At 52.1% G+C, this 17,262-nt stretch overlaps 2 protein-coding genes across 4 annotated transcripts; one reads left to right on the forward strand and one right to left on the reverse strand.

The window, feature by feature from the left end:
- The first annotated feature begins 501 nt into the window (after nucleotides 1-501).
- NUDT17 (nudix hydrolase 17) lies at nucleotides 502-3,178 on the forward strand. Its single transcript, XM_036273266.1, is given in 12 exon segments — nucleotides 502-507; nucleotides 1,070-1,118; nucleotides 1,121-1,244; nucleotides 1,386-1,432; nucleotides 1,435-1,566; nucleotides 1,903-1,996; nucleotides 1,998-2,028; nucleotides 2,275-2,323; nucleotides 2,326-2,369; nucleotides 2,577-2,694; nucleotides 2,697-2,715; nucleotides 3,112-3,178. Coding segments are annotated over 12 exon segments (780 nt in total).
- A 311-nt stretch (nucleotides 3,179-3,489) lies between these two features.
- On the reverse strand, nucleotides 3,490-12,264 carry PIAS3 (protein inhibitor of activated STAT 3). 3 transcript variants are annotated; one of them, XM_036273198.1, is made up of 14 exons: nucleotides 12,187-12,264; nucleotides 9,803-10,220; nucleotides 9,559-9,643; nucleotides 9,295-9,345; nucleotides 9,013-9,103; nucleotides 8,380-8,514; nucleotides 8,070-8,175; nucleotides 7,405-7,478; nucleotides 7,142-7,302; nucleotides 6,236-6,369; nucleotides 5,987-6,155; nucleotides 5,689-5,822; nucleotides 5,458-5,495; nucleotides 3,490-4,934 (listed from the first exon to the last, which is right to left on the reverse strand). In XM_036273198.1, exons 2-14 carry the CDS (start codon nucleotides 10,215-10,217, stop codon nucleotides 4,668-4,670), a joined length of 1,860 nt encoding a protein of 619 aa, XP_036129091.1. In that variant the 5' UTR covers nucleotides 10,218-10,220; nucleotides 12,187-12,264; the 3' UTR covers nucleotides 3,490-4,667. The 3 variants fall into 3 exon arrangements, with proteins under 3 accessions (XP_036129091.1, XP_036129089.1, XP_036129090.1); XM_036273196.1 differs by lacking the exon at nucleotides 12,187-12,264 and adding an exon at nucleotides 11,512-11,607; XM_036273197.1 differs by lacking the exon at nucleotides 12,187-12,264 and adding an exon at nucleotides 11,149-11,214.
- Between the last annotated feature and the right edge of the window lie 4,998 nt (nucleotides 12,265-17,262).

Consider the following 17,262-nt stretch of genomic DNA (forward strand, 5'->3'; position numbering starts at 1 on the left):
TAGAATTTATGGTTAGAGGCCCAATTGCCAGCTCCAGGCTTCTTAGCACATCTAAAATTATGCGTGTAAAACACTTAGCACAATATCCAGCATATGGTAAGTACTCAATAAATCATTGCTTTCCTCTTTTTCATGGTTCCTTAAAAGCAGCAATTCTAAGTTTTCTCTCTCAGTACCATGATTAATGTAGCAGTTGATGTAATTTGTCACAGCAGCTTCAGTTCATTTAAAGCAGTTAAGTGTTGTTTTATAATCTCTTCAGTGTCCTCTTACCAATGTTGGTTCTCATTCATTAAACATTTCAGTGCCGATTAATTGCTAGCCGTTATACTAGATATAATATACAAAGCTAAACAAGATACCATCTCTGCCTTCAGGCTACTCACCATCATTTACTGAGCACCTACATGTTAAATGTACAGCCTAGTAGGAGGAGACAAGTAAAATAAGTGTGAGGAGGGTGGGGTAGCTATAATAGAAAGTATCATGTACAAAGAGGCCATGGGGGTAAAGCCATAGAGAAAGTGATGCTTGCTCTGTAGTTTGAAAGGTAAGGATTTGCCAGATGGAAGAGTTTGAAAAGAATCCCAAAGGGAAGCAGAGCCTGGTTCGTGGGGGAACTGCAAATAGGATATGACTGGAGAGGAAAGGCATGAATCCTGCCAAAATTGAGGCGAAAGAAAGGGGAGGTGTCAAAAATGTTCCTTGAGTATCTGGTTAGGAGACAGATGTAATTAATTTGAGGCGGTACCTGCGGTAACAGGTGTGCAGTGTTGTAGAGGGGTGCTTATAGTTCAGCCCATGGCTGGTGGGAGAGGACATGGTAGTCCAGGATCATTCATATGAGGGTCACTGTCTTAACCAGAATGGGAAGAAAAGAAGAGCTGAAGATTTAGAGGTGATCTCCTTTGTCATTTATTAGCATTACACCCACGGGTCATCCCCGAAAGGAATGTTCTGGGGACTGGGGAAGCCTGGCTTCTCCCGACCCCTGGGACTCAGGGAAGGCGCTGCTGGGCCACCAGAGGGCGCCAGCGCTACGCAGTGAACTAGAGCCACGTTATGGCAGCGATGGAGTGCTGCCCTCCTTTCTGGGCGCCCGGAGTCGGTGAGCTTCGCGGAGTGTGTGGCCTCCTGGGCGCCGGGGCAGGGCTCGGGCCGTGGCCCGCACACTGCGGCTCGCAGCCAGTACAGGTCTTTTTGGAGAGGCCTTTCCCGGGCGGCTCGGCCGGGCTTCCGCTCCAGGCTGAGGGGAGGGCGCCAGCGGTGGCCTGGGAGCCGGACCAATCGCCCGACTCAGTCTCCTCCCCCATCTCGCGGTGTCGCCTAATTTTTAAAAGCTCCGCCCTGCGGCTGAAACCTTAGCGCAAGCGGCCCTCCTGCCGGCGACCCCCTTTCTGCCCCTTTGCGGCCCTGCACCAGCCGCCCCTGCCAGAACCGCGCTGCCCACGAATCGAGGTGTGGATTTGGACGTGGCCGACATTCTCCAGTCCAGCAACTACACTGTCTTGTTGACCCGAAAGACATGTACCCTCAGAATTTACCCCAACCTCTGGGTACCCTCAGGTGAGCGCCCTGAGCACAAGGCCCCCACCCAGGGAAGAAACTTGCTCTTCACCCTGCATGTGACTCAGCCTCAGGGCTGAGTAGGCCCAGAAATGTGGTCTGTCCTATAACCCATCACGAGGCTGCAACTGCATCTGTGCCCATTGGAGGGGGCAGTATGAACAGTGTGGGGGTCCCTGGCCAAGACCACCACCATTCACCTATTGGGCCCACTGTTCCTGCATGTGGGCACACAAAACTTGATGAAGAGGTAGCCATTCAGCTGTCCCAACCCACGGACCTATCTGGGACCACCCGGGTGTGGCCTAAGGGAGGGGCAAAGGACTGGGAGGCCAGGCACTGGCCTCTCTGACTTGCCCTCTCACTGCCTGCTGTTGGACAAAGGGCTTCAACAACTTTGGGGAGAGAGTGGACTCCAGCTGCCCCAGGGTGTTCTCCTGGGTCTCTCTGGGGTTATGGGAGGTGAGACAGGGACCTCCCTATTTAACCAAGAACCCTCAACAACTTCTGCCCCACCAAAGCCCATAGAACAGCCTTACCTGCCTTTGGCCACAGGGAAAACAACGCCGAGTGGGTGGTTTGGAGTTCCCAAGCCCCAATCCTCACCTGAGTCCCTCCTGCACCATCTCCACCCTCCACTTCCTCAGCTGTATTTACGCAGTCTCAGAAAGAGACAGGAAGTTCTCGTTTTTGCCATTTTCTTCTTAGTCTGCCTACCCTGCTAGGCTGATCTGGGGTCTCCCCAAATACCACCCCCTCATTATCTACTTGTGGTCTCCCAGGAGTCACAGGAGCAGCTGCAGGTAGGGCTGGCAGTGGAGGAAGGATAGGAGGGCTCAAGAGGCCCAAGCAGACTGGTTTTCACTGTGACTAAGGGGTGGGGGGTGGGGGTCAGAGAAAGCCTTCCCCCCTGCCCCAAGCTTCTCTCCATTCCATCTGTGGGTAGGTTGTGATCAGAACAGGCCTCCTGATAGGGGCCATGATAAAGAAATCAACATGTCTGTCCCCAGGCCTGGATCCAACCAAACCCAAGTGAGGTGAGCGCCTTTCTATGGCTGGGCCCAGATGCAGCACCTGCAGGGGTTACCATAGAGGATGGGACAGATACCCAGACATCTCTCCCAGGACCTACCTACCGCCCTCTGTCCTGTAAGAGCTTCTCCTTGACCCTCCAACACACCAACACATACACATTGAGAAATTCAGCTTCTATCTCCTCCCAGGGGAGAGGGAGGAGGGTTTGTGTGGTGGGAGAGATTTAGAGAGCGAGTTGGTCAGCAGGTAATGAAGAGAATACATGAGGTCAAGGCATTGCCCATCACACTCCAAGGGTTGCTGCTCTGACTGGCTAGCCCTGAAGACCTAGGTTTGTGTCCCACTCTCCCAGGGCAAGTCATTACAACCTCCTGAACCTGTTTCCTTTCTGAAAAATGAACTAACACCCACCCACCCCTCTCCTGCGGTGGCTGGGAGGATTGGATGACTTAATGGATATGGAATTGAGCTAAGCCACAAGACACACCTCAGATAGTTGTCATTATGCAGCGCAGTGGAACTAGAGGAAGACGGAAGAGCTCAACCTCGGGCCTTGCCCATGACCACACTGCTGTGACGACCCCAACCACCGCAGAAGGCAAACAGTGTCAGCACTGGGACCAAGTCTGCCCTCAGGCTCTGGCTGCATCACCTGGGCAGGAAAGGGTGAGGAAGGCGGGAGTGCTCCACAGTCCTGGGCTGAATGCACTAGTGGGCATGTGGGGGCAGGGGGGAAATCCTCAGTGTGACACCCCTACTATGTGAAACTGGAGCTCATGTGGGCCCTGGGCCTGCAAAGGAAGAACAGAACATGGACTGCCTCCCCCCAAACCAGGGATCTGGAAAGCCAAGTGCATAATCCCCTCCCCAGCCCACCTCCATGACATAGAAGATTCACAACCTTTATTATGAGTAAGAACTTTGCCACAACTTTGGGAATAAAAAGTAAAATTACAACAGAGATTCTAGGCCCTGGAAGGGCCTGAAACAAGATTGGGGACAGCACAAGGGTCCTCCCACCTCCCAGGAAAGGTGCAGAATGAGGCAGACCTCACCACAGGGCCACGGGCCTTTAGACTCTAGAGCAGTGGTTCTCAACCTTCCTAATGCCACGACCCTTTAATACAGCTCCTCATGTTGTGGTGACCCCCAACCATAAAATTATTTTCATTGCTGCTTCATAACTGTAATTTTGCTGATGAATGGTGTTATGAATCCCCATCGGAAATATGTGTTTTCCGATGGTCTTAGGCGACCCCTGCAAAAGGGTCATTGGACCCCCAAAGGGGTCATGACCCACAGGTTGACAACCGCTGCTCTAGAGGCTCAGGCCCTGTGCTGGTCAGTGTAAGAAACATTGTGAACTTAAATATATAAATAGAAAGAGCCCAGGCAATAGGCCAGGCCCTGCTCCCAAACCCCTGGGGATCAGGGCTGAGGCCTTATCTCCTCCTCGGGCATACTGGGAAGTAGGAGACAGGGGAAGTCATCTTTGGATGTATTTTGGTTTTCCTTGTTTATGTACAAAAAAATCTGTAACCCAAAATAGAGTTCTCTGTCCACGTGTCTGTCTATCTCAGTTTCTCCACCTGTCTGTTTGGCCAAAGAGAACGGGATGGACATAAAGAGACAATGACTATGGGGATGGAATTGAGCCATGGATTTGGAGACTGGAAAGAGGGCATCTAGGTGACAACAGAAGGGCCCTTCCCCATATGGCTCTAGGTAGTCAAGGCTGAGAATTCAGCCCTTCCTCCAACTCACATCCCATCCCATTTGCTTCCCCACTGCCTAAGTTAACATACCCAGCCATCTAAAGAATGTGCCAGCCATCTAAAGAACACTTCAAAAAATAGAACCCAAAATGTCCTTAAAAAGAGGTTAAATATTAACCCTTTGGGTGCTGGCCTTGTCAGGCAGAGATGAGGCCAAAAAACAGTGTCCGTGAAGGTCTTTCTTGCCTTTGGCCAAAGCCCCCCTAAGAAGGCAGAGTGGCCAGGGGTCTGGACTCCACAGCATACTTGCTCAGCTTTGGGAGACAGTGAAGATTCCATAATCCAGGGGACTCAGTCCAGGGAAATGATATCTGACCGGCAGCCAGTCAAAGAGGAACCTGGGGGCAGGGGTCCTCCGTGCCCCTCCCTCAGGGTCCCCCCAGGAGCCACAATGCTACTGACACGGCCAGGAGGGGGTGCTGGAGTGGTGCTGCGGTGAGAGCTCCCCAATGTGGGGGCTAGTGGGCCCAGGAAGTGGGAAGGGGTCCCTCGGTACTGGAAGAAGTGGCCAAGGGCATCCTGTTCATCTAGCGAGGTGATGACGGAGGGACCATAGTGCTGGGAGGAACCAAGGGCACAGTTTAAGATTTTATCCTTTCTTTACCTGCCTCCCCATCACTCATCTCAGAAATACCAGCCCTCCTGGATCCCATGAGAGCCCCTCTCTGATTCTTTCCCTATTTCCCCACACCCACCCTGATTCCCTGCTTTGGGACATCCCCTCCAGATTGCTATTTTCTTAGCCTTGTGGGCATCTAAAATGTGTGGGATCTCCAGTTCAGGAAGGCACGGTGCTCAAGAGCACATGCGCGTTGGGAGTGAGCAGGGAGTGAGCAGGCGAGGGGCAGAACCACACTAAATCTCTGGAGACAGAACAGTAACAGGGACCAGGGAAGACACAGGTGAGAATCTGAGCAAGTACTAGTGGGGCCTTGGAGGGAAATAAACTGCCTGTACCATCCCCCCTTCCCTCACAGAGAAGCAGAGTTAAGTCTACAGGGAAAATGAAAGGGGGGTGCCCAACAGTGCCTAGAAAGGAAGCTTCAGATCTGAGATCTTCATAGGAGAAGAGATCACTTACCTGACTTTCGGTCTGAAGGAAAGAAAATAAATCTAAACCTGGTAAGAAAAAAATTAAAATCAACTTCCTGTCTGACCCTTTCACTGCAAAAAAAAACAAAAACAAAAAGAAGTTCCTTGGATTGTGGGCCTTTGCAAAGACTCAGAAAGCTTTGAAAAGGAGCAGGGGTTCTGATCTGGTTCTGGGGAGGGTGTGACAGTGTAGGGCCCCACTTTGTGACCAGTGTCCTACCTTGGATATCCGCCCCCAGTGGGAAGGCAGGTGGGTACTCGTGTAGTGGGAGACTGGACAGGAAATCTCCACCCAGCGTTCCCATAGCAGGGCTCCGCAGCACTGAAGATGGCTGGTGACCAGAGGTCAGGACCCTGTGAGGAGAGACAAGGAGCTGGGGCAGCCAGCTCACCAGGTGCCCTCACCCAGCTGTCTCCGGAGTCCCTCTCTACACCAGTGTTTGCCCAGGGACCGGAAAGCTTTCCTGACTGTTCCCTCTGTCCCTTCTGCTATAGATTCAGACTATTTCTCCTCATACCCTTTGCTCCCAGGTAGGGCCGGGATGGCAGCTGAGGTGACGGGACAGTGCTTCTTCGTCGGTGGCAGGTCCTCCTCATCTGATGAGCTTTCTATTGTCAGGTCAATAACTTCAACCTTCTTCTTATTCTCTGACGGAGTGCCCTCTTGGACTGGGCTGTACTGGAGGCCTGTGGGTGGTAAGAAGACTGTGTCTCAGAGAAGAGGCCATTCAAGACTTAGCTTAGCTGAGGGACAGGGGATCACTCACCATCCAGCCCATACCCTGGCGGGGGGCAAACCTCAGATGACTCCTTCTTGGGTTTCATTGGGCACCAGGATCCATCTTCCATGAACTGGATCTCATCACAATCCGAGCAGGAATTAAGAATCTCCATGAATAAACTGGGGAGGAGAGAAGGGAATTCATGGGGCTGGGAGATGGCAGGGACGATAACCAGGGAATTCTGACTCACCCTCCTGAACCTCAGCTTCCTCATCTGTAAAATAGGGATATTTTCTACCCTCCTGAACTGAGGTGTTAGAATCAAGTACAGTATGTAAAAGAACTTTGCAAACTTTAAACGCTGAGTTTTAAAATAAATATATTTTAAGCACCTATTTCACATAGTACTAGAGACAAAACAAGGAGCAGAGATACAGAACCCCATAAACGATCTTAAAAAGGGCAGTGGGAACGAGAACCATAGTGTAGGCTCTGGAATGGGGTTAGAAATAGCTAGATCAGCATATCCAGGCCTCAAAAGAACTTTACTTCTGTGCTCAGGGAGAGGTTAGGGAGTTGCTATAAGCGATGTAATAGTTTGATACAGTAGCTCTGCCACTTACTAACAATATAACTCTGGGCAAAATACTCAATCTCTCAAGGGCTCAGTTTCCTCTCTTATAATGACAGTACCTATGTCATAGAGTTATTATGAGGGTTCAGTGAGATAAGGTATGCAAAGTGCTCAGCACCATGTCTAGCATATAGTAAGTCTTCAGTGTTGGAAATATATATGTATATATTACAAAGGAGACAAAATACATATATACATGTATACATACACACACATATATACATATCTATACACACACACTCACACACATGAGAGGGAGAGACCGAGATCTAGTGGCTTTCCTAGGTAAGACAAGGCAGAATGCAGAGTGGCCCTACCCATCGATGATAAGAGATTCATAAGGAGCCTTCTTGTCACACACAGGACATGTCCACGTTGGCTTCTTCTCATTCATCTGTAGATACAGGGCAGCATCGAAGCTCTGCAGGTGGGCGCAGGTGAGGGCACGACAAGGGACAGCAAGGCGCATCTTCCCTAGCTGTAGAGGGACGAGTCCTCTGGTCAGAGTCCCCACGCCCCGGAAAGCCTCTCTAGTAGCCCTAGGAGCCCTCCCCCCTCTTCTCTTCTCCCTTGTACCCACCGGGCATATGAGTGACACCCGGAGACTTGTAGTGGCCACCTCACTGTCCGGATCAGCGGTCAATTTCTCCTTGACTGAAATAAGAGTGAAGGCAGAGCCATGGCATAAGCAAGGCTGGAGAGGAAGCCTGGGAGGGATGAGGGGTTTAGAAGCAGATGGCTCTGCTGAAAGGCAGCTAGGTAGAGAGCCTTTGGGGGCCACTGGGCTATCAGTGGGGGTGATGTGGCATATGGATTATGAAGGCTGGGTGGGTAAATGGGTGGGTGGGGGAGATTTCTCCATCCCTGAAGACACTTAAATACAGCTGGGTGACACTTTGGCAGAGATGACCCAGAGGGAATTGAAGCATCACAAGAGGGTTAGAGTGGATGATCCTTAAGAGTCTTTCCGGTCTGGAGAACCCGTATGCCAGTGGACTCAGAGTTAAGGTCTGGGAAGTACAAATCAGATGTCTAACTGGGAACCCAAGAGTGTCACTCAGTGCCTGGGAATGATCCAACTTCTCAACCACTGTGATTGGCAAGGCAGATAAGGGGAGGGTTGAGGTAAATGTGAAAGGTGAGGAAAATTGTCCTAAGAGGGGTATGGGTTTGATTAAAAAGGCTAGAGAGCCAGGAAGACTTGGATCCAGATGAGAGTGGGGAAGAGGGCAGGATGCTACTCACTCAGTGCCCGGGAGTGGTCTGGGTTCCGGATGCCCTTTGCTCTGAGTTTTTGTAGAAGGGTCCCTGCAGTCAACTGCCTCACCAGGTACACAGACAAGGAGTAATTCTACATGGAGGTGAAGGAAGACAATCAGCCTCTGCTTTACACACCACCCCCCTACCCATCATCCCATGAAGACCAGAGACAGCAGGTTAAGGCAAAGAGACATCCATAAAGAGGAAGATGTTTCCCAAACCTAAGACTTGGGTGATTCCTCCTCACTTCCTGCATTGCAGGCTTCTCCATCCTCCCTGACTCAGCCATGCTCACCCGTCCAAACTCAGACGACCAGTTGACCACGATGGTGTTGGGAACAGTGGCCGAGAGTCGAGCCAAGGGTGTGATGTTGATGGGGCGGCTGGGCCTCTTGGGCTCAGCCCCATTCTTGGTAGGAGGAAGGTAACCCTGGGGAAGGGAGGGACTGGTCAAGACATCTTGTCTCCGGTTACTCCCTCCCTGGAGGGAAGACCAGCTCATTGACCAAGGAGATGGGGGCCCATTCAGTGACTCACAAAACTAGAGCACTATCGTTATGTGGGGTTCATTCCCGGGTGAAAAGGAGAACTTACTGATGAGTGAAACAGAAACCCACTCACTTTCGAGTTCCAGAGGAGGAAGGACAGGGACGTCCCACTTGGTCCACCTCTCAGCTCTGGGGTCATCATTTCTGAGATCCCTTCCCTGAACACTTGAATCAAACTAACATCACTCCTCTGGGCTCTGACAGAACCCTTGTTCAGCCCTATCTCAGTATTCTCTGGATTGTATTGATTCTATCAGTTAACTGAGTACCTACTATGTGTCAAGCACAGTGCTAGGCATGCCTCTTTCACAATAGGTTTGTAGTTAACATTTAGGAACTGCAACGAGGGGTTACTGCCAGAAAAAGGGAAGAGCATTTACCGGCAGGGGGCACAGTTTCCCATTGACCTTGACAAAGAGGTTGGGGGGGAAATAATCCTCCTGGGGGCAACTGGTCTCACAGAGACAGAACCTACGAAGAGATGAGAGAAGATAAAAGGACAGGGGCAGTTTCTTGAACTGAATCCCCCAGCATATTATCAAGAGTCCCAGGGCTGGTGGACGTGCCATGGCAAGGATATCTCCAAGGGGTATCTGTCATACCCTTATTTCATTCCCAACCGCAAAGGGAGCCCGGCAGGGAAGGAGGGAATATCAACTCACCTTAGCTGCACCTGTATGGTATAATCACATTTGGCTCCTGGTAGAACCTCTCTGTAACAGGGAGGGAGAGGGAGAGGTATCAGTAGGTGGCCCCAGAAGGCAGGGGTGAATGGACAAAGACACAGAAAGTTAGATGACCAGAGAATGAGACAACACAGGTTCAAGAGGATGGACAGGGAGAGCAGAGCAAAAGAGAAGAAAGTCAGAAAGCAGAGTCCAGGGGTAACCACCCTAGGATGAGGCAAGAGGACTGAGGAGATGTACCTGGACGTGAGAATCTGCTGCACTTGCTGTGGTGTGAGCGCAAAAGTAAAGTGTGCTTCCTCAAACCGCTGGCTAGAGGTGGATGCTGAGGACAAAAAGGGGCAGTTATTCCCAAGCCCATGCACTGGTAGCCACAGAAGTTGCCCCCATCCCAGGTTGATGATTCCATAGGACTAAAGCCTAGGAAAGGCTTGAGGAAGAGGTATGGAGTCCAGGAAGACTGAGGGACGGCAAAGAGCCATACCAAGGGTGGTAGGCCGGATGAGCTCCCCATAGACTTCATAGAAGGGTAATGGTTTCATGGTGACATCAGGATGCACAGGCTGGGGCAGAGAGGGGTGCATGTCCACTTCACGCTTGGGGCCCAGCAGGGTGCCAGGGGCTAAGAGGGCTGGAGGGATGGGAGCTAAAGGACCAGAGGAGCCTACAGGTGGAGTCCCAGGGGGCAAAGAGAGGAGGGAGAGATCAGAGGGCCCCAGTGTCTTCCGGGGGAAGCGTCGGCGATAAAGCTCTTTGATCTTCATCTGGACGCTGGGGGCACAGCTGGACTTGAGAAGGTGCAGAGCCTTGGCCAGGAGCTCGTGTTTCCGTCCACTCTTGTTCCGGCCAGCAAAGCCAAGGAGCACCTGGAGCTCAGACACCCGGAAACTCATCACCATGTGCTGTGGAGAACGGAAAAGCTTGAGAATCCTACCTAACATAGGCCTGTCCTACCAAAGACACTGGGGCTGAGCTACCAGATGGGTGTGAGAATCACTCTTTCTTCCCAGCACTGATAAGAAAGATGCTTTTCAGCCAGCAGTTTCCTGCCAGACAACCAACCTGGCCAAAGGGACATCTTAGTCTCACTTTAGTAACTCTCGGGTCAACCTCACCACTACCCCCAGAGCTTGAGCAACCCTGTACCTTGACCAGGTGGGGCAGGTGCAGGCAGCAAGCATCCCCTGCACACCTGTGAACCCACCGCAGCCTCCTACCTCCATTCCTGGGCCCCCGTGGCCCACACCTCAGCTCTTTCCCCCAAGCTTCTGAGGCTTCTGTGGCCAGGGTTTTCAGGCCAGGTTCAAGGCTCCTAACGCCCCTGAACACTTTCTCGCTGTCACTCATCAGTTCCTAATACGTAACCACCTCGGTCCTACTTTCCTGAGGGAAACCTGGCCTCAGGGTGGGGTGAGGTGGTTAACAGTGAATCTCCTCTCTGGTCCTCCAGGAGCCCCTGCCATGGACAGGCCTTGCTGGCCCCCGCGGTTCTTCCCTTCGCGGGCGGCCTCCTGGCTTTGGGCCCTTTCTGAGGACCGCGATGGAAAATTTGTCACGTGCCGTGTGCCCATCCCGATGTCCTATTTCCCCACTCGCTTCACCCAAACTTCCGTCTGCCATCCCCAGTCCACACGCCTGTCTGCCCGAAGGCACCCACTCCTGAGCAGGGCTCCCTCTCCGGCGCAGGATGCTCTGCCCCACCCCTCGATGTGGTGCCCGCACGGCCCCGCCCCCTGGTTCTTCCCGAGGCTCGGACCCCAGCAGCAGCCCGAAGCTTCTGCCTCTGCGGCGTCCCCCCGGGGAGCCTCCTGCACCCCGGCCGGTCCCTACCTCTGCCCCCTGCTGCCGCATCTCCGGGCCTCGGAGACTCGCCCCTACGCCTCTAGACAGCTTTCCCCGTGGCCCTCCCCTGCCTCCGCTCCTGCTCCCGAATCCGACGTTCGCCCCGCGTGCCCGGCCCCAGCGCCTCGGCCCCGGCAGCTGCCATCCCCCTCGGTCCCACCCCTCCAGCGGCCCCGCGGCCCCGCCCCCGGAGCCCCGCCGCAGCCTCCTGCCCGCAGCCACTTCCCTCCCACCCCCAGCAGCCGGTCTGCGCCTGGTCCACCGCCCCCGCCCGCGCCCGCACCGCGCTCCGCCGCCACCCCGACCCCGCGGCGGCCGGCGGGCCGGGCAGGGTGGGGGAGGGGGCAGTACCTTTAACTCGCCCAGCTCCGCCATCTTGAGACATCGCAGGCGCGAGCCCGAGCCCGAGCTCAGGCCCAGGGACCCGCGCACAACTCACCAGCCCGGCGCCGGCCGCAAATTGCCGCCTGCTCCGCCCCGTCCGTCCCCTCCACCGCCCCTCCGCGGCCCCGCCCGCCTGGCTCCGGACACGCACCCGCCTCGGCCCCTCCCACCACTCGGGACCGAGCCCCGGCACGTCTTTGGCCGGGATGCGAGGCGGGTGGGCACGGAGGAAGTGGACGGCCCGAAAGATCGCGGGGTCCCCAGGGCTCGGGGAGGAGGCGGCCAGAGGTGCCTGGGGGAGGGGGCGCTGCCACGCCGCCGTCCGGGGCGGGCGGGCTGCGAGGGAAAGGGGCACCGCTGCAGACCTACGAGAATGGGGGAGGGGGGCGAAGTTCCCTCGGCAAGTTTAACCAGCTGAAGTCAAGTTTTCCCATCTCGGGAAGTGGGTGAGATCCGATCCATTTTAGGGAAGCTATGGCGTCGTGAATCGTTCGTTTCAAGACGGCTATTCGCAAACCTTCGTTCCCCACCCCACCCCACCCCACCCCCAAACCGCCACCCCCAACTACAGTGTAGCTCTCGGTCTGGCCGTAGGACGCCAACTGGGCAGCAGGAAAGTTTGGTGCGGAGAGCGTAACTTACCAGCACGGTTTCGGGGAGCCGGGAGGGTGCTCGGAAGGTGGGCTGGGAGGTGGGGGAGGGCCCCGGCCCGGCTCCCGCGGGCTACACCGCTAGAGATCAGTCCGCAGCTGGACTCTGCAGCCGCAGCTCCGCCCGGGCTGGAGCTCCGCCCGGCCCAGCGCTGGGGCTGGGGCCGCCCTCTCCCGGGTGAGCCCGCCAGGACCGCGGAGAAGGGGAGGGGGCGGAATCTGGGCCGCGGAGGGAGGGACTGGAAGTCTGGCGGAGAGATTAACTCCTCCAGGGAGTGGGTCTGGAGAGTGGGCATTCTTGGGCCGCGGCGTTCTGCCTGCGCTCACCCCCGCGCCGGTGGCGGCGGCTGGAAATGGAACGGTGTGGACCGGGCGTCTGCCTGCGTCCGGAGGTTCCAGCTTGGAATGAGACTCCCCGGAGGACAAGCCCGGGCTGCTGGAACACAAAGCGCACCTAAGCCCTAACCCTTCCTGTGGCCTCCCATCCTCTCCCCCAAAGACACGACAGAGCCCACACCTTTGGGGTTGCTGAAGGTGAACAGAAGGGTAGCTTTCTTATCTCAAAAAAAGAGAGACATCTTTCTGTCTCTCTCTGAACTACTTTCTTTCTTTGGTCCAAAGCCTTGGACCTGACAGACTCCCTGTTCTCAACCGAGCTAATCACTCACATGCAGGTCTCATGAAAGCTCCAACTTTAGAGCAGTTTACCCAGACTAGGTACTGGCAGCAAATAGAGCATGTTCTAGTTAGTTTGCCGAGACCTAAATGATAATGTACTTGGTCAATAAATATTTGAATGATGTTCAGAGATTGTTAGGTGCTGAGACATAAAAGCTTTGCAGTTCTCAATCTAGCAGCAGTGAGTGACAAAACAGTTAAACTTATAATCAGCATACAAAAAGTGCTTTAATAAATAACAGGAATAATTCTCTCATCTAGCTTAAACCTTCAATGTACTCCTCCCCATGAGACCCCAATCAAGCCAAAGGTCTGAAGGTGCCAGCCTACCAATATCCCAGGTACCTGTTGAACTGGACCACACCCAACGACTTAGTGGATTTTATGTATTTATTTATTTATTTATTTTACTTAGTGGATTTTGTCCCTAGAGAAGATGTGCACCTTCTTCTGACACTTGGGTTTTTGCTTTGCTGCCAGCAATAGTGGGACTTCATGCTAAACTCAAGTTCAAGTATTTGGTTCCTAATTCCAACTACTCTATAACACTTGAGTGTTCATCAGGCCATGAGCTCACTTTTTGTTCTGTTCATTCCTCTGGGTCAAAACTTAACGATGGACTAATTTGTATTAGAATTTTCAGTAATTTCAAAGGAAGGAGAATAGGGAGGATTTTTTTGTTGTTGTTTTTGAAGAGAGAGAGATGGACCCTGACCACTGTGGCTCAGTTGGTTGGAGCATCTTCCAGTACACTGAAAGGTGGTGGATTCGGTTCTCAGTCAGAGCACATACCTAGTTTGTGGTCCCATCCCCCCGTGGAGCACATGTCAGAGGCAACCCATGCCCTCTCACATTGTTGTCTCTCTCTTTCCTTCCTTCCTCTCCTCCCTTTCCTCTCTCAAAAATAAATGAAAAGCATATCCTCAGGTGAGGATTTTTTAAAAAGAGAGAGCCCTGGCCGGTTTGGCTCAGCCGTTAGAGCATCGCCCGCAGACCAATGAGTTGAGGGTTTGATTCTGATCAAGGGCAGGTACCTCAGTTGCGGTTTGTCCCCAGCTCTGGTCAGGTTGTGCAGGAGGCAACTGTTGATGTTGCTCTATCACATCAGTGTTTCTCTCTGTCTCTTTCTCTCTCCCTTCCTCCCACTCTATCTAAAGATAAATGGAAAAATATCCTCGGGTGAGGATTTAAAAAAAGAGAAAGAGAGAGACTGGGGAACTCTGGGAGTGATGGATATGTCCATTACCCTGATTGTGTGATAATTTCATGGGTGTATACATATGTCAAAACTTATCAAATTGTACACATTAATTACATGCAGTTATTGTATGTCAATTATACCTCATTAAAGCTATAAAAATATAAAAGAGAAAGTTAACTTCACCTTGATTCCTATTGATTTCATAAAGGAGGGATCTCCTTTAATAGTTTATTTGAGGTTATAAGTTCTAGCATCCCTATAGGATACTAGAAAACTAGGAGCCAAACACCTGAATCTGATCCTATATGCAAGCTCCATGAGGACAGGAACCTTTATGGTGCTGTTCACTCACTATCCCCAGTGCCTGGTACATAGTAGACTCTTTAAATATCAGTTTAATAAATTAATGTTACCAGACAAAGAAGGGAAACTGCAAGTCAGGCCCAAGTTTCATACTAAGGGCGTTCAAAGACAGTCTGGACCCCATCATGGCCTACCAAGCTTCACCCATAAACTCCTACATCCGCAGATTGGGGAATGAGGGGGAAGTGAAACAAAAGTATAAGCCCCTACTGAAGTCCCATTAAATGGAGACCCCAGAAAGAAGGGGGAACATTAGGACTATAATTACTGTGGGAAAGATTCATTTATGAAATCAAGAATTACAGGGCTTGAGTTGTTGAGGTAGCAATTTATAGGGGTGTATAGAGGGAAGTTGGGCTCTTGCCTTTTTGGCTCAGGGGTTAGAGCATTGGCCCACAGGCCAAAGAGTCTCGGGTTCAATTCTAGCAAAGGGCATGTACCTCAGTAGCGGAGTCGTGCAGGAGGTAACCAATTGATGTGCTTCTCTCACATAGATGCCCCCCACCCCCTCTATTTAAAGATAAATGGAAAAAATATTCTCGGGTGAGGATTAAAAATAAAAATAGAGGGAAGTTGGGAAGACCAGGGGCTGGGGAAGGTTCTACTTTTGTGTTAACCTTACCATCACTGACCATTACTATAGCTCAGCCATTCTGGGATAAGCTTCAAAGAGCCCCAGAGGGAGCCAAAGTCCTAGCTGCCATTACTGAAGCTGTTTCTTGACTTATACTAGAACTTAGCCAAATGATCTCCCCCTCTCTGGACCCATCTCTCAGCAGTTTCTTCATTTTTCCCACCCCACACCCCATATGTAATAAGAAATGTAATAGTTCTTTTATATTCTTTGGTAACTCTGAGAGCAGGAAGGAGAAGAGAGATTACTTCCCTTTAACAGAAATGACTTGGACCTTTTTGATGCTCTTCCTCTTGGCAGCGGCACCTCCCCCCTTTCTACATCAATTCTTGTTTCCATTCTCTGAGCCCATTCACGCAGCCCCAAAGCTGACACTCATCTTCTCTAGGACCTGACCTACACTGCTCTTTTTCTGGCCAACCCCTGTGCGGCCCTTGTGTGCCCCCTCTTCCACGGCAGCCCCTCCCCGCTCTTCTCTCCGCCCAGTCTCTTTACTGCCAAACCACTGTTGACTGACCCAGCATAATCCAGCAGGGGGCAGGCTGAGAGAAGGAATGGGGAGGGATGGTTGTGGGGCCACCACACTGAAATTCCAGATTTTGGAGGGCTCCACTGTGTCACTCTCACCTAGCAATCTGGCTAGTGGACAGAAAGGAGAGGAGACCCATGGGAAGTGGCCAAAAGAGATACCTTTTCAGTCTGAGAACAGAACTATGGGGAAGAAGCCAACTCTGAGTGTCCCTTCATCCCTTTCCCTGGAATCAGACTTTTCAAACCTCTTTGCTCCTGTTCCAATCTAAACACATGGCTTAACACATGATAGAACGTTTTACACTGGGCATCGCAAAGAAAATCCACATCGCTCAATGTCTCCTCCTCCTCCCCCTGAGTGGGCTCGGGAGTCCCAAGGCAGAGAAAAATGATTAGAGCTGTGTCCGTCAGTAAGAGAGAGATTTGAGGAGAAAGGAAGAATGTCAAATCCCCATTTTCACAGAGGGCTGTTTTTCTTTTTTTTTTTTATCCTCACCCGAGGACATTTTTCCATTTTTTTGTTCAGATAGAGTGGGAGGGAGACAGAGGAAGAGAGAGAGAGAGAGAAACATCGATGTGAAGGGACACATCAAGTGGCTGCCACCCACACGACCAACCAGGGCCGGGGACAAACTGCAACCGAGGTACATGCCCTTAGCGGGAACCGAACCCGGGTCTCTCTGTACCGCAGGCCGACGCTCCAACCGCCGAGCCAAACCGGCCAGGGCGAGGACTGTTTTTCAAACTGAGTCCTGACCCATCAGTGGGTATATTTTGACCAATATTTTTTTCAGTGGAGTATAATAGCAGAGAATAGAAATAGCAAGGGTACATACTATTTCAATTATGTCCACACAGGATGTAAAATGTATTTCTTACTATGGATCATAATCAAAGTTTGAAAGCTGCTGGCTTATGGAGCCTTTTTTTTTTTTTTACCTTCACCCCTTCCTTTTTTTTTTTCTGACTGCTGGAAACATTTTTGATGAAAAAGATTCTTCCCTCGACTCCTCTTTAAACAGAAATAACAATGACACCCAGCAGCATATTGCCTCCTGCTTTATTTTCCACAGAGCTGGCTTCGATCCATACCTCCTCTGGTTTCATCCGTGCTGGTTCCAGGGTTCACATTCTCAAGTCTGGGGTCCCTAATGCCAGGTGAAGCTTCATCCACACCATCCCTAGTCCCCACCCACCCACTACAGCCTGATGGAGCCTCTGGCAGCCAGTGATGCTCTTGTTTCCTGAAAGAAGAAATTCCAGGATGAAATGCACATACTTCCATATCCTCAGTCTCCTCCCACCCATGCCAACATGCTAAAGGGGATCCTCATCTATCTGGACCGGAGAAGATGGCCATCAGCATAGGGATGGGGAAAAGAATGGGAGAAGACTGGTCTTTGAATGAATGGTGTGGGAATAAAGGAGAGATGCTGCAGTTGGTAGAGCCCTACCCTAGGAAACAACTCTGTACCACCATCCCACTGCCACTCATCCTTCACTGGTGTCTCTCTGTCCCAGACCCTGAAAGAGTCCCTCGGGTCCTCCTTTCAGGCTCCATCCCGTGTCTGCCTCCTTCAGGCTACTTGGTCACTGATTCCTAACTCCACCTGGTGATTCCCCACACTGTGGCTTCTCAGTTAACCTCACTTCAAATGCTC

The sequence above is a fragment of the Molossus molossus genome, unplaced genomic scaffold, assembly GCF_014108415.1.
Source record: "Molossus molossus isolate mMolMol1 unplaced genomic scaffold, mMolMol1.p scaffold_m16_p_20, whole genome shotgun sequence".
Classification (NCBI taxonomy): Eukaryota; Metazoa; Chordata; class Mammalia; order Chiroptera; family Molossidae; genus Molossus; species Molossus molossus.

Excerpts from the sequence above, each read along its gene's own strand:
- PIAS3 (XM_036273196.1), bottom strand. The coding sequence starts at position 11,535 with ATGGCGGAGCTGGGCGAGTTAAAG. Across the intron at positions 9,644-9,802 it reads CATCCGGCCTACCACCCTTG|CATCCACCTCTAGCCAGCGG; the intron begins GTATGGCTCTTT and ends TTTTGTCCTCAG. Across the intron at positions 7,479-8,069 it reads AGACCACTCCCGGGCACTGA|TCAAGGAGAAATTGACCGCT; the intron begins GTGAGTAGCATC and ends CTCTTATTTCAG.